The 23,778-nt window shown below is 41.7% G+C and overlaps 1 protein-coding gene across 1 annotated transcript; it reads right to left on the bottom strand.

The window, feature by feature from the left end:
• Positions 1-4,694: 4,694 nt before the first annotated feature.
• Positions 4,695-23,081, bottom strand: LOC122564144 (cytochrome P450 2J2-like). Its single transcript, XM_043718771.2, has 9 exons — positions 22,845-23,081; positions 20,822-20,990; positions 16,430-16,582; positions 15,287-15,447; positions 13,108-13,281; positions 9,069-9,210; positions 6,797-6,984; positions 5,770-5,911; positions 4,695-5,254 (listed from the first exon to the last, which is right to left on the bottom strand). The coding sequence occupies exons 1-9, from the start codon at positions 23,049-23,051 to the stop codon at positions 5,052-5,054; spliced, it is 1,539 nt and encodes a 512-aa protein (XP_043574706.2). The 5' UTR covers positions 23,052-23,081; the 3' UTR covers positions 4,695-5,051.
• Positions 23,082-23,778: the final 697 nt, after the last annotated feature.

Raw genomic sequence — 23,778 nt, forward strand, 5'->3', positions numbered from 1 at the left:
ATTTGAAGAACAGTTAAAAATTTGACCAACAAGAAATTACACTTGCAGGATATACAAATTATTGCTGCTGTTCAGCAAGACTCTACATCAAATCTTAATATTATATGGTTTTACATGCATTGCTATGTATATATCTATATGTAACTATGTAAAATGAGTGTGTACATGTGAGTGCATGTCTGCGTGAGCTTGTGTATGTGTCTGAGATAGATAAATTCTTGATCAGTTGCGGAATCAAGGGTTAGAGGTAAAATGCAGGAAAATGGACTTGAGGTAATTTGGATCATCCATGATCCTATTGAATGGCATACTAGACTTGAGGGGCTGAACAGCCTATTCCTGCTCCTATTTCTTATGGTCTTCTTCTGTATGTTTTTCTGTGTCTGTTGCAAGAGTGGCTTCCTCGACGTGCACATGTCAAGAAAGCCCTTACTTAAAGTTTTGACTATATTCTGGAAAATCACAACTTTAAATGAAATGACTTCAAAAGAAACATTGATTCCCAGTAAGAGTCGATACGAAATCCAGAGTTATATACCTACAGATATTAGAATAACAATGTACAGACTGAAATAGTTTACCAAACCTGTGTAGTACTATGTATTTCTAGCTCGAAAAAACTTTCAAAACAAAATAGATTACTAAGTCTAAAAAAAAGTAATAATTAAATGCTTTGAGATCATTTTCATCACAAGCTGGAGTCTAGGTTTTCATCCCAAATTTCGAACAGCAGGAAACAGAGAACACCAACACTGCTGACTTAAAGATCAGAGCTTTAAAGTTTCCGATTTTGAATAATTGGAGCAGGGATAGAAGGGGTTGGATGTAAGAGCAGAGGCATGGGAAAAGTTCTTGAAAGCAGGCACTACCCATTGGAAGTCTTTAGGAAACAACCTAAATCTTAAAACAGCTTTAAACAAATATATTGTTTTGATTTTATTAGCAATTAAAGTGGAAAAACATTAAATAAATGAACCTTGAATAGGAACTCCCTGTACATCTGTATGTTGTATGTATGTGTGTGTGTGTAAATGTGTGCATATTTGTGCTTGCATATCTATGTTTGTGAACGTCTGTCTTTATGTATATCTGAATGGATATCTGTGTACTCACATCTCTCTATGTGTATGTTTGTGTATATCTGTCCCTGTATGTGTATATCTCTCCCTGTGTGTATACTTCTGTCTGTACCTATGTGGGGTTTGGTTCGTTTTGGCGCAGCTGTTTGGGCACCAGCGTTTTGGCACAGCCGTTTGGGCACCAAACCTATTTGGCACCAGCCCATTTGGCGACGGACAATTTGGCGCTAAGAACATTCCTTTATTTGTAAATCTGTCTGTATGGACAACTTTAGCGTAACAAAATTACAATATATCTGTTATATAACCATCTGTTATGTTGGATAACCACGAATGTTTATCGAATGGTGTAGATAAGTTTAATTTCAACATAAATATACTACTTGTACATATGAACATATAATTGCATGTTTTTTTTGTACTAAGTGTTTTTGTATATAGTAGTTGAGCATACAATTTCGAAAAGACCAATAGGTATGTTGCTGTTTGCACTTCCTTTGTATTCCTTTGTATAAATTGAGCTAGTACGTATTTGGAAACAGGAAAACTAGCTCTTTCCTCGTTTAGCTGTTTGCTCAGGCTACAGTTAGTCCTTAACCTCAGTTGAGTTAACTGCGGGTGCGCTGCCACAAATGTTTCGTTCTTTTGCCATCCTTTTATATTTTTTTAATCGTTTTATCCATATGATGGCTGAGGAGGTATTAACAAAACGTGGTAAAGAAAAATTCCTCTACGTCTTTGACAAAACAAGCAAAGTTGACAGCGACTTGAAATTTTGGCATTGTGAGCAAAAAAATCGGTGCAAAGCACAGCTCCATACTAAATCTGGAGAGGTGGTGAGGGAGCTTAGCATGCAATATCCTACCATATGGAAATTAATAGATGGCCTGCATAAAGTACAGAAAGGTAGAGATGTATTATTATGAAGGGTTACTAGCTGGGCATGAACCACCACAGAAACTAAAAAAGTATAGACATGCAGATAGAAGAATACATGAAACTCTTCTTAGATGTGAAAACATGGATGTTATTGAGTACTTAAGGAGCCTTGCTCATAATTACTAAATGAACTAAATAAAGCTACGTTACAGTTTTTAGTGATTAACGGATTTAAAGTTTTTATTTTTCAATAAAGTTACAGTTTTAAAACTTTTTAAAGTTTTACCTTTGAATGAAGATAAATCAATCAACATTTTTTCCCAGCGCCAAATGGGCTGGCGCCAAGTCAGCTGGCGTCCAAACAGCTGTGCCAAAACACCAGCACCCAAACAGCTGTGCCCATTCATCCCATTCCAACCTATGTGTGTGTTTTGCTTGTCTGTCTGTCTTTCTATCTATCATGTGTATATAACTATTGTTGTCTGGACCCTGGTGAGAATAGTGCATTTGAAGTCTAAGTTTCATCAATGGACAAGAAACAATAACTTCTGTATTATAACAAATTGGCCCTCTAGTATGAAAACATAATCTAAACATACATACATTCATTCACATGTAGTCTGCAAAATCTTTTTTAAAAATTGAATACTTGCACGGTCACACGGAAAGGCAGTTGGATGAATTAGTTAGCACTTTCAAAGACTCAATACAGGTGTGATGGGCTAAATGGGCTCCTTTTGTGCTTTATTGCTCAATTACTCTAGGTTGTGTATGCATATGTATGTCAGAGTGTGTGTCTAGCTGTATCTGTAAATGTAAGTCTGTACATCTGCATGTCTATCGGTGTTTACGTATGTATTTAGGTTTGTGTGCATCTGATGGTCGACATGGACAAGTTGGACTGCAGGGTCTGTTTCTGTGCTGTACATGTCTATGACTGTATGAGTGTATGTACTTTGTGTATATGTAAGGTTGTTTAATTGTGTTTCTGGAGTATGTGTGTTTTTTGTGTTTATGTGGCTGTGCCTTTAACTGCGAAACAATAATGTTAAACAATAATGTTAGCAGCAGAACCATAGTCTGTCAGAAACATGTAGTCCACCACATCATTGTCCAGTCAGTTAATACTCCCATTAACAATTCATACTAGGTACATTGTATGTTAATTATACTTTCAGATTTACTGCTTATCGGTTGTCAGTTTGAGAATGAGGGAGTACTATGTCCCAGAGGATCTGTAAATTAACATACACCGGTGATAATACGGTGAACATTCCAGGGAAGATCTTCTGGTTCAGTGTGTATGCACTGAGAAGGACAAACCTGGAGATTGCATCCCATATGTTAGGAAGACAATGGTGTGTTGGTACTGTCACTCGAGTAGTAATCCAGAGGCCCAGAGTAATGTTTTGAGAGCATGGTTTCTCACTCCAGGCCCACTGCAATGCTGTTGAGTCTGAATTGTCCTTGTGAGTTACTCAGTTCAAGGGCAGTCAGAAATGTGGGACAAGAATCAAAGAATCCAGACAGTGCAGAAAGAGGCCATTAGGCCCATCAAGTCTGCACCAACCCTCCAAGGAGCATCCAACCCAAACCCCTTACATTTCCACACGATGGGCAATTTAGCATGGCCAATCCACCCAACTTGCATGTCTTTAGACTGTGGGAGGAAACCTGTATAGACAGGGGGAAGAACGTGTAAACTCCACACAGACATCATCCAAGGCTGGAATTGAACCTGGGTCCCGGGTGCTGTGAGACAGTAGTGTTAACCATTGAATCACCATGCTACCCAAGCAAATGCTGGCCTTGTTGGTGATGACCATTATCTGTGCAAGAATTTTTAAACAATTGACCTGGAGCTAACAAATTTCCCAATCCGCATTCTAGACAGGCCTGAAGAGAAAATCTCCCTTTAGTGTCTTTGTACTAATGTGCATTTATATTTGTTCACGTGAATATTTAGTGACTTCAAGACAGAAGTTTAGCTTCCCTAATATGCATGTCAATGTGGCAAATTAATGACTTTTAAGTAGGAAATATTTTTGTGGAATGTGTAATCAGTTGATTAATACGACACATAATTCAGTATAATAAAGTTTATCTGATGATAATGCACTGGGAATTAATGCTTGTTTTGTACGTTGCTCCGACAGTGCCTCTATTTCTGTATACGCCTGCACAATAGGGACACGGGTCAGGATTCTAATCATATTCTTTCTGATTATAGTTAGAAATCACACAACACCAGGTTATAGTCCAATTTGGAAGCACTAGCTTTCAGAGCACTGTTCCTTCATCAGGTAGCTCTGGAGCAGGATCATAAGACAGAATTTATAGCAAACGATCATAGTGTCATTCAACTGAAATGATATATTGAACGAACCTAGATTGCTGCTGTTAAGTCTTTCATCTTTTAGAATGGGTTGCATTGGCTGCTTTTCATATGCTGATGGCATGGTTTCGATTTAGCCTCATGTGGAGAGGGTCAGGCCTATACTGGGACAGGTGGAGTCCTGCACTAATTCATCACTAATGTTGGATTACTCCAGGTTATAGTCTTGGTATTGTATGATTTTTAAGGAGAAAGTGAGGGCTGCAGATGCTGGAGATCAGAGCTGAAAATGTGTTGCTGGAAAAGCGCAGCAGGTCAGGCAGCATCCAAGGAGCAGGAGAATCCTGTTCCTTGGATGCCACCTGACCTGCTGCGCTTTTCCAGCAACACATTGTCAGCTTGTATTATTTTTAACTTGGTTCAGCCTAGGCTAACACCGGCACCTCCACACATGGTTGAAATTGGGCTGCAAAAATCCAAAGTTGGCAAAGACGGATCTCCAAAATCCAAAACAAATAGAAAAATTGCACAATTCCTCATAAAACTAGATTGTCAACATTAGTCACATTATCATTTGTGAATCTATGAATGAATTGTTCAACGGAAAAACAAAAACAATCAATCAAGGTGGTTTGGTTTCCCATATAAATAACACAAGTAATTAGGAATTTAAGTACAATTTATACTAGGGGAGTCAGAAAAACAATTAGTGAGGGGATCAGTTTGAAACTGAAGGAGGTGTGTGACTCCTCACTGCTCTAGAGGCTCCCCCCCTCACCTTCTCTGAGTTTAACACACAGGCGATAAGGACATGGACTCAGGGTGATTCCGAACTTAGATTCAGTGTAGTTTGGTCTTGGCTCATTTTCTGGGAGATGGAATGTGAACTGTTGGAGCATGGAGGTGAAGAACAGGAAGAGTTCAGTCTTTGCCAGCTGCTCCCCCAGGCACACACGGCGACCTGCAGAGAGAGGAGCAAAGAACGGTCAAGTCAGCAGGAGAGAGGTCGGAAGGTCACTGTGGAGTCACACTGATTAAACAACAACTTTTGGAAGGGGTGTCTTCAGTTCATTGCACAAAATGACTTTCTGAACTTTATAATAAAGAAGTCACATGCTCAGCAGAGAAAACTAATATCTACTTCCATCCATTTTTAAACCCAAGTTCCCAAAGAATAGCAATATATAACAAAACCTACATCACAATAGCAATCAGTACTTTAAATACCCAATGTCCCTCTGATAGCATCCCACCCCATCTCCAAGAAATCAACTTTTCTCAACACTAAGTAAGTATTATCTTTATTTTTATTCAATTGATATAGAATTAACCCTTTCAAAACTGGTCACCCACAGGAGGATTTCAAGATTGACATTAAATTTACGGGATTTCCCACATCCTCTTTGAGGTGAACCCTACATTAAGCTGGTCACCATTATTTCAGTACGGTTAATGCTTCCTCAAATTGTATGTTACCTGCAGAGAATGGGATGAAAGCTTCTGGTCTCACAAAGCTCCCCTCTGAGTTGAGGAAGTGACCCGGATTAAACTGGTGTGGAGTCGACCAAACATTCTCATCAAACAAGGCAGAGGACAGATTCGGGATGATCATTGTTCCCTACATCATTAAAATAGAGTCATTAATCAAGAATATATTTGTAATCAGCCATCACAGCAATGAGGAGGCGACCACTCCTGTACCTGGGAGGGAGATATTGACCCCTCTGGTTTAAGAACATTACCCCCAGTTGCAGACTGACTAATAACCATTGGATGACATGAAGATTTTGTTTTGCATGTAAGTGGTTAGAAACTGGGACACACTGCCTAAGAGTTTATTGGAGGCAGATTCAATCATGACTTTCAAAAGCGAACTGCATCTGAATCAGATGAGGAAACAATTGTAAGGCAATTGAGCAAGGACTGGATGGTGAGACTATTTTGAGTTTCTCCTACTCATGAATACTTTGGCCTGACAGGCTGCAACCATCCTGTCATTTGACCATTATGCTATCTCAATTAACCAGTCAAAATGATCATAAGCAAATTAAACCATTAGTCAAGTTTAAGCCTCTTAAAGGAGCACTGTAATACAAATCAATCCTCAAAAAGGAATGAATTTAAACTAGAATGACATTGCTAGGGCTGATGGTATACTCATACCCCAGTGGGGCCCACTCAGAAGACTTCAAATGTATCAGTGTGCTCCCACTCCTGAGATACATGGACACAGATGTACCAACAGAAGAGAAACAGTGGTTGGGTCTAATGAGCCCTCCTATCATTATATCCTCACCTTCCCATTATAGATATCTGTGCTCAGTTCCTTAAGTAACAGGGATCTGCTCAGTTCAGTGAGAATCCTCGCTTTCCTCATTTTAAGGTATCAGTGGAATGTTCATAATTAATAATTACATTTGGTGAGGAGTTGTAACTTCAAAGAGGAACAGATCTTGGCAGCAGAAGTTGGGGCTACATATTTGAAATGAATTCCAGACCATACCTTAGGGATTGTGTAGCCCATGACCTCTGTATCTCTGTATGTTTGATGAGGAACTGAAATGGGAGTAATGTTTCCTGCCCGTTGGATTTCATGGATAACGGCATTAGTGTACGGCATTTCCTCACGGTCTTCCAATGCTGGCTTTTTCTCCTTCCCAATTACACTGTCAATCTCCTCCTGCACTTTAGCTACAGAAACAGAAGAAAACAAATGTTGACAATCATCTCGAGTGCTGATGTAATGTAGAAGCTACAAGACATCAATTCATACACAATTAGGTCTGGTAAATAGCAACGCGATGGATGACTTTAGTTTGATCATGAGTAAGAACTCCAAAAGTACTGTGCACATTTTTAATTTGTGTTTTCCACAAGTGGGTTTTAGGGCAAAAAATGACTGTGATTGAAAATTAATTGGCTGTCTGTAGGAATGTAATACTTAACACAACTTCAAAGAGACTGAACAGTTTTCTCTTGTGTTTATAAAGGCAATGAGGCTAACAATCCCTTACTCAACAGCAAGCCAGCTCTCTGTAGATTATGACCCCATCTGTTATGTTGAAGTTGCCAAGGACGTTGGTGAGGCCTCTTATGGAGTACTGCGTCCAGTTCTGGTCTCCCTCTTATCGAAAGGATGTTATTAAGCTGGAGGGGTTTCAGAAAAGATTTACCTGGACTTGCCAGGTATGGGAGATTTAAGTCATAAGGAAAGGCTGGATAGGCTGGCCCTTTCTTTCACTGGAGGGTTGAAGGTTGAGGCGTGACCTTATAGAGATTTGTAAAATCATGAGGAGCTTAGATATGATGAATAGCAAAGGTCTTTGCCTTAGGTAGGGGAGTTCAAAATTAGAGGGCATAATTTTAAGGTTGAGGTGAAAGATTTAAAAGTCGTGAAGGAAAATTTTTGCACAAGGGTGGTTCATATTTGGAATGAACTACCAGAGGAAGTGGTAGATGCAGGTACAGTTACAACACTTAAAAGACATTTGGACAGATAGATGCATAGGAGAGCTTTAGAGGAATAAGGGCTAAATGCAGTTTTGTTCTGTATCATCCCTCAATTTAAAGCCATGTCCCCTCACGCTAGCCATCACCATCCGAGGAAAAAGGCTCTCACTGTCCACTCTATTTGACCCTCTGATTATCTTATATGTCTCAATTAAGTCACCTCTCAACCTTCTTCTCTCTAATAAAAACAGCCTCAGTTCCCTCAGCCTTTCCTCGTAAGACCTTCTTTCCATACCAGACAACATCCTAGTAAATCTCTTCTGAACCCTTTCCAAAGCTTCCAAATCCTTCCTATAATGCGGTGACTAGAACTGTATGCAGTACTACAGGTGTGGCCTTACTAGTATCTTGTACAGCTGAAGCACAACCTCGTGGCTCCGAAACTCAATCACCCTTCCAATAAATACCAACACACCATATGTCTTCTTAACAACCCTATCAACCAGGGGGGCAACTTTCAGGGATTTATGCATCAGGATACTGAGATCTCTCTACTCATCTACACTGCCAAGATTTTTACCATTAGCCCAGTACTCTGCATTCCTGTTACTTCTTCCACAGTGAACTACCTCACCTTTCCGCATTAAGCTCCATTTGCCACTTCTCAGCTCAGCTCTGCATCTTAAATATGTCCCTCTGTAACCCACAACATCCTTAAGCACCATCCACAACTCTACCTACTTTACTGTCATCCGCAAATTTACAAACCCATCCTTCTACGCCCACTTCCAGATCATTTATAAAAATGACAAACAGCAGTGGCCCCAAAACAGATCCTTGCAGCACACCTGCTGGTAACTGAGCGAGGGAAGAATATTTCCCCATTAACCACCACCTTCTGTCTTCTTTCAGCCAGCCAATTTCTGATCCAAACCGCTAAATCACCTTCAATCCTAAAACTCTACTTTATGCAATAGCCTATCATGTGTAACTTTATCAAACACCTTACTGAAGTCCATATACACCACATGTACCGTTTTACCTTCATTGATCTCTTATATCACCATCTCTAAGAACTCAATAAGGTTAGTGATGCACAATCTACCCTTCACAAAACCGTGTTGACTATCCATATTCAAATTATTCCTTTTTAGGATTTATAATAATCTCTTATAACCTTTTCCAACACCTTACCCACAACCAAAGTAAGGCTCACTGGCCTATCATTACCAGGGTTGTCCCGAATCCCCTTCTTAAACACATTTGCTATCCTCCAGGAATGCAGAGTAGACCAAGCTTTGACTCTGAGACAGAGACACACTTACATTGCACATCTGGATGGAGAACCATGAAGAGTAGAGCCCAGCGCAGGGTGGTGGAGGTGGACTCAGTTCCAGCAGCAAAGAGGTCTATAGCTGTCCCTAACAAATTGGATTTCAGAAAACTTGTCTTGGGATCATGCTTCATCTGAATGTGCAACATAAAGATTTAAATATCAGTCATAAAAACATAATGAATTAAAGAGAGCCAAAATATTCCTGTTAACCCATGTCTTTACACATTTTTTAGATAGAACATAGAACATTACAGCACAGTACAGGCCCTTTGGCCCTCGATGCTGCACCGACCTGTGGAACCAATCTGAAGCCCATCTAACCTACACTATTCCATTTTCATCCATATGCCTATCCAATGACCATTTAAATGCCCTTAAAGTTGGCGAGTTTACTACTGTTGCAGACAGGGCATTCCACACCCCCACTACTCTCCGAGTAAAGAAACTACCTCTGAAATCTGTCCTATATCTATCACCCCTCAATTTAAAGCTATGTCTCCTCGTGCTAGCCATCACTATCCTCAGAAAAAGGCTCTCACTGTCCACCTTATCTAACCCTCTGATTATCTTATGTCTCAATTAAGTCACCTCTCAACCTTCTTCTCTCTAACGAAAACAGCCTCAAGTCCCTCAATCTTTCTTCATAAGGCCTTCCCTCCATACCAGGCAACATCCTGGTAAATCTCCTCTGAACCCTTTCCAAAGTTTCCACATCCTTCGTAAAATGCGGTGACCAGAACTGTACGCAATACTCCAAGTGCGACCGCACCAGAGTTTTGTACAGCTACAGCATGACCTCATGGTTCCAAACTTCATCTCTCTACTAATAAAAGCTAATGCACCATATGCCTTCTTAACAGCCCTATCAACCTAGATGGCAATTTTGAGGGATCCATATACATGCACACCGAGATGTCTTTGCTCATCTACACTGTCAAGAATCTTACCATTCACTCAGTACTCTGCATTCCTGTTACACCTTCCAAAGTGAATCACTTTCCACTTTTCTGCATTAAGCTCCATTCATCATCTCTCAGTCCAGCTCTGCAGCTTATCCACATCCCTCTGTAACCTACATCATCTTTTGGCACTATCCACAACTGTACCGATCTTGGTGTCGCCTGCAAATTTACTAACCCATCCTTCTACGCCCTCGTCCAGGTCGTTTATAAAAATGACAAACAGCAGTGGACCCAAAACAGATCCTTGAGGTACACCACTAGTAAGTGAATTCTAGGATGAACATGTCCCATCAACCCCCACCCTCTGTCTTCTTTCAGCTAGCCAATTTCTGACCCAAACTGCTAAGTCGCCCTCAGTCTGAAGCCTCTGTATTTTGTGCAGTAACCTACCGGGGAACCTTATCAAATGCCTTACTGAAATCCATATACACCACATCCACAGCTTTACCCTCATCCACCTATGTGGTCACCTTCTCAAAGAACTCAAAAAGGTTTGTGAGGCATGACCTACCCTTCACTAAACATGTTGACTATCCCTAATCAACTTATTCCTATTGTGATGATTATAAATCCTCTCTCTGATATCCTTTTCCAACACTTTACCCACAACTGAAATAAGGCTCACTGGTTTATAATTACCAGGATTGTCTCTACTCCCCTTGAACAAGGGGTCAATGTTTGCAATCTTCGGGTACTATTCCTGTAGGCAATGATGACAAAGATCAAAGCCAAAGGCTTGGCAATCTCTTCCCTAGCTTCCCAGAAAATCCTAGGATAAATCCCATCTAGCCCAGGGGATTTACCTATTTTCACACTTTCCAGAATTCTTAACACTTCCTCCTTGTGAACCTCAATCCCATCTAGATTAGTAGCTTGTTTCTCAGTACTCTCCTTGACAACGTTGTCTTTTTCCAGTGTGAAAACTGATGAAAAATATTCATTTAGCACTTCCCTTATCTCTTTGGACTCCACGCGCAACTTCCCACTCCTGTCCTTGATTGGCCTTAATCTTACTCTAGTCGTTCTTTTATCCCTTATATATCTATAGAAAGCTTTAGGGTTCTCCCTGATCTTATCCGCCAACAACTTCTCATGTCCCCTCCTTGCTCATCTTAGCCCTCTCTTTAGGTTTTCCTGGCTACCCTGTAAGTCTCAAATTGCTCTAACTGAGCCTTCATGTCTCATCCTAACATAAGCCGCCTTCTTCCTCTTGACATGAGGTTCAACTTCCTTAGTAAACCACAGCTCCTGCACTTGACAACTTCCTCCGTGTCTGACAGGTCCATATTTATCAAGGAGGCACAGTCGCTGTTCCTTGAATAAGCTCCACATTACAATTGTGCCCATCCACTGCAGTTTCCTTCCCCATCCTATGCATCTTAAATCTTGTCTAAATACATCGTAATTGCCTCCCCCCCCCCCCCCCCCCCCTAGCTGTAGCTCTTGCCCTCCAGTTTATACCTATCCCTTTCCATCACTAAACATAACCTAATCGTGGTCACTATCACTAAAGTGCTCACCTACCTCCAAATCTAACACCCGGTCAGGTTCATTACCCAGTACCAAATCCAATGTGGCCTTGTCCCTTATTGGCCTATGTAACATACTGTCAGAAAACCCTCCTGCACACAATGGACAAAAACTGAGCCATCTAAAGTACTTGAACTATAGTATCCCCAGTCAATATTTGGGAAGTTGAATTCCCACATAACAACTGCCCTGTCACTCTCATTCCTATCAAGAATCATCTTTGGTCTCCTTTCCTCTCCATCTCTGGAACTATTCAGAGGTCTACAGAAAACTCCCAACACTCCCAACTCCTTTCCGGTTTCTAATCTCAGCCCATACTACCTCAGTTGACGAGTCCTCAAACGTCCTTTCTGCAGCTGTAATACTTGACTAACAATGCTACACCCCCATCTCATTTACTGCCTTCTCTGATCCTACTGAAACATCTAAATCCCAGAACCTGCAACAACCATTCCTGTCCCTGCTCTACCCATGTCTCTGAAATGGCCACAACATCGGCAGGTACTGACATGCTGCAGGTTCACCCACCTTATTTCGGATGCTCCTGGCATTGAAGTAGACACACTCCAAACCAACCTTTTGCTTGCCGGTGTCCTCTTGCGACCCTGAAACCTTATTTCGGACCTCCCTACTCTCAACCTCCTCTACACTCGACCTACAATTTAGGTTCCCACCTCCCTGCTGAATTAATTTAAACCCACCCAAAGAGCATTAGCAGAATCCTTCCCCCCCAAGATATTGGTACCCCTCTAGTTCAGGTGAAGACCATCCTGTTTGTAGAGGTACCACCCACCCCAGAAAGAGCTCCAATTATCCAGGTATTCAAAACCCTTCTTCCTGTACCATCCCTGTAGCCACGTGTTCAACTCCTCTCTCTCCCTATTCCTTGCTTTGCTAGCACGTGGCACGGGTAACAAACCAGAGATAACAACCCAATTTGTCCTAGCTCTTAGCTTCCACCCTAGCTCCCTGAATTTCTGCCTTCAATCCCATCTCTCTTCGTTGTATGTTGTTAGTGCCTACATTGGTGCCACGACTTGGGGCTGCTCCCCCTCCCCAGCAAGAATCCCAAACTCACGATCAGAGACAGCTTTTGTTTGCAGCTTCTGAAACAACTCCATCTTTTCTGTGGGACTGGATTTTGGTTCTCAGACTGTCAACCAAAGGCAGTGTGCCATGCGAGGGTCACTCATTCCCAAGTTGTATGAAGATTTTACCCAGTTTAATCTGATTTTAGGTGGTTTGACAGATTCCCCTGGTGTGCCAGCAGGTTCCTGCACTGTCTGCTTTGGTACTGAGCCCTATATCAGGTTGGTTTCTGATTCAGTTGCTGCACTTGGATCAGTACTCTTTGCAATAGAATTAGGATTATATATTATTAAGTACAATATGTAGGGAGGAGAGAAATCTATGCTGGTCTCTGATAATTGATTAATCAATGCACTGACTCCCCCCACCCTTACATAACCTCAGAAAATAATTTAAAACACATCCGCACATCTCTACCCCTAACACAGTGCAGTATCCATTACAAACCTTCTCCTGCTCAGCTAAGAAAGCATCTATGAAGTCCCTGGTCTCATCAGGGGGCCATGATTCTTCATGCCTCGTGACAGTGTTCTGAATGAATTGGACGAGGAGCCGTTGATTCTTGAATATCTTCTGGTGTGGACCCGGGAGGTTGCGAATAAAGGGGAATGAATTCAGCAGCTGTGGTGAACACAGAGTTTGGAATTAAACACATTCTCTTCTGCAGCACATTTCTGATTGCATGGTCAATGTCAGACAGAAACTGTTCTGAAGAGTCTTACTGTACTGAAAACCTTAAGAGTGTTTCTCTCTCCACTGATGATTGGCAGCCCTACCAATCATCAAACCAAAAATCTGGGTTCGCTACGTAGATGACACCTTTGTCATCACAAAATGAAACAAGATAGAAGAGACATTTAACAACTTCAACAACACCCTCACAGGCATAAAGTTCACCAAGGAGGAAGGAACCGACAACAAACTCGCATTCTTGGATGTCACAGTCGAAAGAAAGGACAATGGAGAACTACAAACCTGTGTATACAGGCACGGTGGCACAGTGGTTAGCACTGCTGCCTCGCAGCGCCAGAGATCCGGGTTCAATTCCCGCCTCAGGCGACTGACTGTGTGGAGTTTGCACGTTCTCCCCGTGTCTGCGTGGGTTTCCTCCGGGTGCTCCGGTTTCCTCCCACAGTCCAAAGATGTGCAGGTCAGGTGAATTGGCCATGCTAAATTGCCCGTAGTGTTGGGTAAGGGGTAAATGTAGGGGTATGGGTGGGTTACGCTTCGGCGGGTCGGTGTGGACTTGTTGGGCCGATGGGCCTGTTTCCACACTGTAAAGTAATCTAAAGTAATCTAATCTAATCTAAAACCGACAAACACTGACCAAATACTTAACTACACCAGCAACCATCCCAACACACACAAACAAAGCTGTATCAGAACACTATTCCAACGAGCCACCACACACTGCAGCACAGACGAACTTCGGAAAACAGAGGAGAACCACCTATACAACGTATTCAAGAAGAACGGATACTCAAAAAATACAGTGCCCAGATTCCTCAAGAACAAACCACGACAAGCAGACCAAACACAGCCAGAAACCCTAACCACCTTACCATACATCAAAGAAATTTCAGAAATGACAGCCAGACTACTGAGACCCCTCGGAATCCTAGTAGCACACAAACCCACTAACACTCTCAAACAAAAACTAACAAACTTAAAAGACCCAGTACAACCCATGGACAAAACCAACGTCGTCTACAAAATTCCATGCAAGGACTGCCACAAACACTACGTGGGACAAACAGGAAGAAAGTTAGCCACCAGGATACATGAACACCAGCTAGCCACAAAAAGACACGACCCTCTCTCCCTCGTAGCCCTACACATGGATGAAAAAAACCCACCATTTTGACTGGGACAACACATCTATCCCGGGACAGGCTGAGCAAAGACATGCCAGAGAATTCCTGGACCCCTGGCACTCCAACCACAACGCCATAAACAAACACATAGATCTAGATGCCATCTATCAACCCCTCAGAAAACGAACAGAAAATGACATCACCACAAACCCCAGGAACCCCATCCAGGAGAAAGATATAAATAGAAAGCAGGAGACAACAGCTTTGCTTCACTTGGAGGTTGCCACTGATGATGTTACCTAGCCAGGTAATGAAACATCTGGATATCAAACCTACAGCTCAGCGAGCAAACCTACACCCTAAACCTCAACCTGAGCTACAAACCTTCACAAACCTTGCATTAATAAGGTTGTTTGGCGAGCAAACAGTCAACACATGTCCACACCCACTCGATGTGTGTCACCCAGATGAGACATGGAGGGACGTGGCCAAGTATGTTCTTAGTTAGAAGTCTGCTTCTCTGGTAAGATTTTTAGAAATTTCACCATTAAACTGTAACATTCTGAAAACTGAAAAATTCCAAATTCCGAAAAACAGCTGGTCCCGAGCATTTTGGATAAAGGATCTTGTACTTGTACTGGGCCTTTCATCAGTCCGAGTTCCCAAGTCATTGCATTATTTCCTCTAAAAATAGAGATTTATCACTGTCTTAAACCGTGACTCCATCTTGGATTTGCTCCATATGAGATTGGAAATGATGTTCAAAATCCTACAACACACAGTTTCCCAATATACTTGTGGATCTGATTTACCTGACCCCAAAATCCACCTTCCAAGACCAAATCCTCTGAGAGATAGTGAAGGAATTTATGGAATTTTTCATCTTGATAGTCAAATCGTTCTCCAAAGACGATTGAGCAGATAATGTTTGAGGCTGCATTGTTCAGACTGATGTGTGGGTCAAAAGGGAGACCTGAAGAAGAAAATGTCACTTGTGAATGTTCCAAGTCAAAATGCTACCAGCAAGCATGTCTGAGCTCTCACATTTACCGATCGTACAGAGGGATTTTAGTAACTGCTGTGGGCTGGCGTTCAATTCAAAATTGAATCTATTGAATCCCAGCCACTGCTTGCCCTCCTTAGAAAAATAGCTGCAATGCAGTTTGGGGCCATTCATCCCATCATGTCTGTACTGTCTGTCAGTAAAAGGAAATCACCTGGTCCTACTCCCAACTTTCTCCCATTGCACTGTAAATGATAATTGTCCTCTTGTCTTTTGTAGATCATGTGAGATCACAAGACGAGAGGAAATAGCAGGGGCAGGCCACTTGTCCTCTTGTTCTTGCTCTGTCAATCAGGTCACAGCTAATCTGTCGTGGCCTTAACTCTAATTTCTTGCCTGCTCCCCATAACATTTGGACTCCCGTGTAGATCAAAAATCTGGTTAACTCAACCTTGAGTATGTTGAATTTCCCCACCTCCATCACTCGCTGGGGAAGAAGAGAATGTTAACCTACTTTTGGCTATTCAGAAGAACCTCATCAGGTACTCATGGATAAAGTTCTCCTTACTTTTTTAATTTCCAAACCTCCAACTCCACAACTCATTACCAAATCTCTGCTCCTTTTGGCCCGGACAGCTCCAGTGTCTCTGCACACATTCTGATCAACAACAGCCTTCAGGAACTACAAACAGACCCAGCACCAAGGTCCCACAAACTAAGGCAGTGCTTCAGAAACTTCAAGGGATGATGGTGCCGCCTGGAAAACCATTCTGGGACAATCTATCAGATCACTGATATTCCTGACAATCAGTTTGTTTCATATTAACGTTAAGGGGGATCTTGGACATGTGTTGCTAAATTCCTGTGGAATTTTAATATGCGCACAAAGTGTTAGTGCATCTCCACAACAGCTCACGGATCTTCCACGTCCTCGAAAATATCAATTCCTTACCTTTTGCATTTTCAAACTGTTTGTTTAAAAATTTAGCTTCCTCCAGGATTCTTGCCTCCAGTGATCTCTTCCCAAGCCCAAAGTTTCTCAGTGTCGAAAGTGAAAACCTTCTCTGTTCTCTCCACCAGGGGCCATATCTTGCGAAGACAATACCTATAGCATTACAACAGAAAGATAGTGATTTTTTTTTACAACTTTCTATGGTATTGTATAATGGACAATATCTTCCAGAGAATCTGTCAAGAAGAGATGAGGAATGAGCAGCTGAATGGCACAACAATAATGTTTCACCATAATGTTATCCATTGAGATCTGGTCCACTCACCAATGGTCATGAAAAATAGAGAAAGAACATTTTAAAAGTTGACACTGTGAAGTAAAGAAGAACTTATAAGTGATAAAATTCCTACTAGTGGGGAGTCCACTGCTTTTGGTGCGATAGATTTGATCACTTTCAGCAGGTTAACAATGCAAAATCACCTTATCAAAATCCATTAAATAGGTCACCTCCATTATGAAGGAAAATCCAGTAAAATGAACAAGAAAAGAAGCTTTTTGACGGTTGTTAGCTCTGTGGGGTTGCATGATGATTGGGAGCAGGCATTCTGCTCAGTTGCTTTAAAGTCATAGAGCTAAAACCATCAAAACAGACCCTTCGTTTCAACTCTTCCATACTGACCAGATAATACAAGGAGGAGAAAGTGAGGACTGCAGAAGCTGGACAGTCAGAGTCCAATAGTGCGGTGCTGGAAAAGCACAGCCGGTCAGGTAGCATCCTAGGAGCAGGAGAATCGATGTTTTGAGCATAAACTCTTCATCGGGAATCAGCCCTATTCCTGATGAAGAGCTTATGCGTGAAATGTCAACCCTACTGCTCCTCGGATGCTGCCTGACTGCTATCCTTTTCCAGCACCACACTCTTCGTCACAGATAATACAAGTGTTTTCCTCGATTCTGGATCAATCATTACTGTCTTGCCTTCAACTATGAAGTAATTTTACACAGTGCACCTTCAATATTACATGTCAAACTCTAGATTCTGAGAGGTAGTAACCTTCCAACTCTCAATAGGTGTGAAACCATACTTAAGAACAATGGACAAGCTGACAGAGGGCCTGTGTGTGTGAGTGTGTGTTAAGGAATCAGAGCAAATCCTTATAAAATCAGCAGCCTTTTGTGTAAATATGTCTTCCACAGCCAGCAGAAGATTCTCCAGGTCAGGTGACTATATTCCATCTCATGAGGAAGTGCCAAAATGATGATTCCAATCCATTCTGCAGGAAGGCTGGATGACATTTTGTGAGGAATTTCTCAGCTTTTGATCAACTTTACAATTCCTCATCAATTCTAATTGAAAAAGAAAGGAGCCTCTTCCTTCCTTAAAGATTTCTAACCAGGAGATGTATTTGGGATTGAACTTGATAATATGAGACTATCAACTCGCTTGTCCCCAGAAGCAGATCTTGTTGTAGCTGAATCTTAATTTCCGATGTGGCACTTTTCTGATAGTTGAGAGCAGAATTCTTCAATCAGCCAATTTGTCTGATCAGTGCTAATGAAGAAGTGCTACATGTTGAAGAAGTGGTGCTAGTTCCATGATTTTCAATTTCAAGGGATGGTCTGACAGGGCTTTCATTATTATGAAGATGTGGGTGTACTATCCCTTTAAGAGAGTAAACACTAGCAGTGACAGCACCAAGTCTTCTCAATAAGACACAATGTAACATGTGTTCCAGCTCCTGAAGTAATTGGTTGCCTGGAAATGACAAAACAGATTCGAATACCCTGAAAAAAAACAAATTTCAATCAAGTTTGAATTGAGTATATTGACGATCTTAAAAGCCAATGACACAATCCAATGTTGTAAGACCGGGGAGACTTGAACAGTTGGGAGGAGAACTGCCACCAGACCCACAGCTGTATACTCTGGGAGAACTCTGAGTGGTACCTGTCTGGAGAAGGAGTTTGCACTGAAAGAAACTTCGACACTGGCCTGGGGAGCAAATCTACCGAAGATAAAGAGAAGATTCGACCGCTGGCTGGTTTTAAAAATTGAATTTTCCAGTAAATCTTAATTGAGAGTTTTATCGGACTAGTATTGTAGAAGGGGAGGTAAAGATAGGTTAGAGAAAGGAGGTGTAAATAGTTGTGAGTTAATTATTCTCTGCTTTACTTTAAAGAAATAAAGTTGTTAATTTTTATTTTAAATAGTTCTTGGCCTCTCAAATTACTGCACAGGATAAATCTTCTCTGTGTTGCAGTTTTAAATTAAGCAGGAGGGTTTACCCAGTGTCGTAACAACATAGTGTTCCTGATGATCTGGTCCAAGAGCAATGGGAACAGTCAACCTGAATGTCCAGGAAAATTCAGCAGTGAGGGAAACAGGTAGAGTTTAACAAATATCCATGAGCCAGCTGTAATAACAATGTGACCTCAGTAATCATATGTTGTACAAAGAGGTTAGCCCCTTCACAAATCTGGACATATTGCTCTGTAACCGTACCATCATGTATGGTGTAACAATAAACATATGTTAACAGTTACAAAGACTCCTGGCCTCAGTTGGTGTCAAGACCCAAGCTGGCACCAATAAAAAGTACTGCCCTCGGATTGGCTGGGGAGTTTCCTTCCTTCTGGTGGGGACTCTCTTTTCTGACATCTGGTAATTTAGAGTCATACAGCATGGAAACAGACAGTGCAGGTCGACCATGTTTCCAAACTGAACTAGTCCCAGCTGCCTGCACTTGGCTCATTTCCCTCCAATTCATGTGCTTATCCAAATGTCTTTTAAATGTTGTCACTGCACCACTTCCTCTGGCAGTTCATTCCACACATGAACCACCCTGTGTAAAAAAGCTGCCCCTCATGTCCATCCTAAATCTTTCTCCTCTCACCTCAAAAATACTCCCCCTAGTTTTGAACTTCCCCATCCTAGGGAAAAGACTCTTGTCATTCACCTTGGAAAGGCCCCTCATAATTTTATAAACCTCTATAAAGGTCAACCCCTCAATGTTCTAGCAAAAATAAAATTTCCAGTCTTTTCAGTCTATTTTTATGTCTCAAACCCTCTATTCCCAGCAATATGCTGGTAATTTCTTTCTGAACCCTCTCCAGTTTATTAATATCCTTCCTTTAACAGGGCAACCAGAGCTGCACGCAGTACGCCAGAACCATGTTTCTGCACATGAAATGGTCAAACGTTTGGGTGAATTGTGACAACCAGTTTGGGGCAGGCTTTACACTTACACATAGGATTCCTTCATGTTTGTGAAGATCATTCAGGACTTGAATTTTTATAGCCTTGCAATATCCATGTACTTATTTAACACTGCCAGTCTATTTATCAATTCACCCACTTAGACATCTGCACTGTAGCACTCTGTCATGACAATCTAGACCTGGCACTATTGTGTGAATCAATATTCACTGAACTCATAAACTCAACAGCTTTTGGATGTATGTATGCTCGCTGAGCTGGAAGGTTTATTTTCATAGAAGGAAGGAAAATGGATTATCAGACCAGCCAATGATCTCAGTGAATGGCAGGGCAGATTCAATGGCTGATTTCTGCCCCTTTTCTTAGAGTTAATGCTGTATTTCCACTTTTGAAGATTAAAGCTGGAATGACTCTGTTTCCTGGGGAATCACTTGGAGTGAGATTCTCCCTAGTCTTGGAGGTCCCGTTGTCCAGCTTCTCCAGAACGGAACTGTCAGGATTGGCACTGAAAGCCTTTTCAGGGACAATGTTCTCCATTGAGTAAGAGTTTAAGGTATTTCTTAATCCACTCAGATTTCTGTCTTCAGGGACGATTACCCCAGTTACCCTCTTTGAGGGAGCTGATTTAGTTGCTGCTGGGAATGTTGTTTTCTGGCTTCCTTTATGCATCTCTCTCACAGGATTTCAGCGATGGTGCAACATTAAAACTCATGCTGAGACTTCACTCTGTCAGTTCTGAGGACATCTAGGTTTTGTTGCTGGGGGCTGCAAGTACCTCATGTGGGCTGTCCATTTGGCTGTAGAAACTGACTCCATTTCAGGCCAATTCTCCAACTACACAAGAAGCATAGATTTGTTGATGGTGGCACACAGAGTATCCAAAAGGGATGGAGAACATTCTGCATCAGAGAATTCAGAGAACCTAGACTTAAGTATTTGCACTGAAACCAGTATCGGACTGGCTTGATGAATAATACATTTGAATTTACCGAAACCAGTCCCCCAGACACACCAAGACCCAATTCCTCTAGAGTCTTTAGCATCTATTCCCACGGATACAGTGGGATACTGAATGTCCTGCAGATTGCCCAATGGAAGGAAGCAGAAGCTGCAAAACAATTCCCAACCCACTTCCCAGGATTTATGTGGCTGTCTCTAAAACCTGCGACATTTACCTTCCCCTGTCATCTTAAAGATTTCCTCATACACTGCAAACTGTGGCCGGTCGGCAAAGTCTTCAGATTTCTTCACCAGCGCTTCTTTTAGGGTTTTGTAGCCGTTTAGTATCACTGTGTTGGTCCATCCGAACTGCACACTCACCACATCGCCATATTCCTTCCATAGCTTAAAACATAATAAAGAGAAACATGAGTTAACTAGGCAAAAGGGGAAGGCTATCCTTTTGACTTTCTCACTGGCCACATGTGGGTCAGATAACAACATGGGTCAGCGCAGAATGATTTCAAACACAGAGAGTCACCCACAGCCCTGGTCCGCTGAGGTGGTTTTGGGCCTCAATATGTCTGGCTTCCCAGCTCACCTTCCAAGGCTGGTGTTGCGTTTGTTATGTACAGCGAATGTTGCACTGGTTAATGCAATCACCCATCAACTGATTAATACTGAGAAATACTTAAATACTGTAACCACACACACACCACTAAACACATCCTTTAGTATCCTTTAATGGATATTAAAGAAACAAAAGATTTGGTTCTGGGTTGGCAGCTAAGAATACAGCAGCAACTAACACTTTTTCCCAGTCACCACCCAGTGAATCAAATTAAAATAGCCTTAAAACCTGGAACAGTAGAGCCAACTTTCTCTACATATCTTTGCATTTGTTTTTCAAAAGATGAAAACACACACAAAGCAATGCACTAAAGCTATAATTTAAGCAGATATTATGGAAGTTATTCTGGCAGATATGTAGTTAACTTATGATTTGGAGATGCCGGTGTTGGACTGGGGTGTACAAAGTTAAAAATCACACAACACCAGGTTATAGTCCAACAGGTTTAATTGGAAGCACACTAGCTTTCGGATGAAGGAGCGTCGCTCCGAAAGCTAGTGTGCTTCCAATTAAACCTGTTGGACTATAACCTGGTGTTGTGTGATTTTTAACGTAGCTAACTTAGTGTTGCAATGTATGCCCGGGATCATGTTACAAAGCTCCAGTAACAGGTAAAAACAATGACTGCAGATGCTGGAAACCAGATTCTGGATCAGTGGTGCTGGAAGAGCACAGCAATTCAGGCAGCATCCGAGGACAGGCAAAAATCGATGTTTCGGGCAAAAGCCCTTCATTCCTGATGAAGGGCTTTTGCCCGAAACGTCGATTTTGCCTGTCCTCGGATGCTACCTGAATTGCTGTGCTCTTCCAGCACCACTGATCCAGGAAGTAGATTGTGATAGGTTAGTTAAATCACTGGGAGATGAGCTAATGCTGAAGATGATGTGTTGTAATGTGATAGGTCAAGTATGATGGAGGGAACCAGTGTGACAGATGATGATTAGTTTAGAAAGACAAAGCAAGCCAGCATTATTAGCTATGCTAATGTTATCTGATAAGCATGGAACCAACAAATTGGAGGAGAACAAAGTGCTTGTGGGGAGTCAGGGGAGATATTTTGCTGGCTCCCACAGCTTTGATTTTACAAGACTTAAGTTTGTGAAGGATTTCTGCATCTCCTGGTAATTAATTTTACAGAACATTGAGTAATTCTTTCACAACAATATCTGTTGCAAAACCATTTCAGGAACACAAAATGGGATCAGAATAAACAACATTCACCCCACAATTTGTTTTTGCTCCCTCTACTCAATGTCAATGTCAATCTGTTTTAAATTAAGTTTCCAAAATAACTTGCTTGGAGGTGCTGGTGTTGGACTGGGGAGTACAAAGTTAAAAATCACACAACACCAGGTTATAGTCCAACAGGTTTAATTGGAAGCACACTAGCTTTCGGAGCACTGCTCCTTCAGCCACCTGATGAAGGAACGGTGCTCCAAAAGCTAGTGCTTCCAAATAAACCTGTTGGACTATAACCTGGTGTTGTGTGATTTTTTTTTAACCATAATAACTTATTAGACAAATTCATCACACTTTGTCAGATAAATTGCAGGCTATCGTGAAGTCCTAGTTCCAGGACACAATGGATCTCTCACTCACTCTCTGCTCTCTGACCATTTGTGCTTTACCTTGGCAAACGATAAGTGGGGGCTGTTCCAGTTCACTTGAAAAATGTTCCCAAAGAAAGGCAAACCCCGGGGCCCAGGAGGGTAATTCTGACACTTGCGTCTCTTCATGAAGTCAAAGACCAGGGCAAACACCATGAAGAACAAGGCCAGCACAGAGAATCTGTCAAACACTGAGGTGAAAAATCTGGGAAAAGCTGAGAGCTCCATTATTCCCAGAGACAAACACTTGTCCAACAGTCAGAGATCAAATTCCTCTGTCAGCTGACAATGAGTGAGGCTGCTGGGGATTTTAGTGGGAGTGGTTCTCCAATCTCATTTAATACTCTACATGTTGTGACAAGGCTGACTTCAATCACCGTCATAGTTTGTACAGAAAAGAACTCTGTCAACGTAAATTAGAAACAAAATAGTTCTTAAAAGCAATTTCGCTTAAAACAAGAACAATCTTTACTTCTGTGCCTAAAAGCCTTTCATTTGTCTTGGCTTTAATTTGCAAACCACAGCTGGATCTGCAATCACCAGAAAAAGGGGCGGTGAAATGTTTAGATCCCTTTCATTGGTTAACCGTTCTTTTACACTCGTATTGCAAACTCTCTCCACACTTTCCTTAAAAGGATACTAAAGAAACAAAAGACTTGGTTCTGGGCAGGCAGCTAAGAATACAGCAGCAGCTCACAATTTTCCTCAGTCACCACTCACCTTCGTTATCATCCAGTGAATCAAATTACAATAACCTGAAAACCTGGAAAAGTACAGCAAACTTTCTCTGCACGTCCTTGCATTTGTTTCTCAAAAGGTGAAAATACACACACACACACATACACACAGCAGTGCACTAAAGCTAGCATTCAAGCAGATATCTGTAGCCAAACCATTTCAGGAACACAAAATGGGATCAGAATGAACAAGGTTCACCCCACAATTTCTTCTTGCT

The sequence above is a fragment of the Chiloscyllium plagiosum genome, unplaced genomic scaffold (genome assembly GCF_037043375.1).
Source record: "Chiloscyllium plagiosum isolate Xiang-an unplaced genomic scaffold, Cpla_swu_hap1 HiC_scaffold_31, whole genome shotgun sequence".
In the NCBI taxonomy this organism is placed as follows: Eukaryota; Metazoa; Chordata; class Chondrichthyes; order Orectolobiformes; family Hemiscylliidae; genus Chiloscyllium; species Chiloscyllium plagiosum.

What these genes read in the sequence shown, in the direction of transcription:
- LOC122564144 (XM_043718771.2), bottom strand. Translation starts at nt 23,051, where the DNA reads ATGGAGCTCTCAGCTTTTCCCAGATTTTTCACCTCAGTGTTTGACAGA. An exon ending in AAGGTGGATTTTGGGGTCAG is followed by an intron (nt 13,282 to 15,286) that starts GTAAATCAGATC and finishes TGTTCACCACAG; the next exon opens with CTGCTGAATTCATTCCCCTT. An exon ending in TCTTAGCTGAGCAGGAGAAG is followed by an intron (nt 9,211 to 13,107) that starts GTTTGTAATGGA and finishes TTGCACATTCAG; the next exon opens with ATGAAGCATGATCCCAAGAC.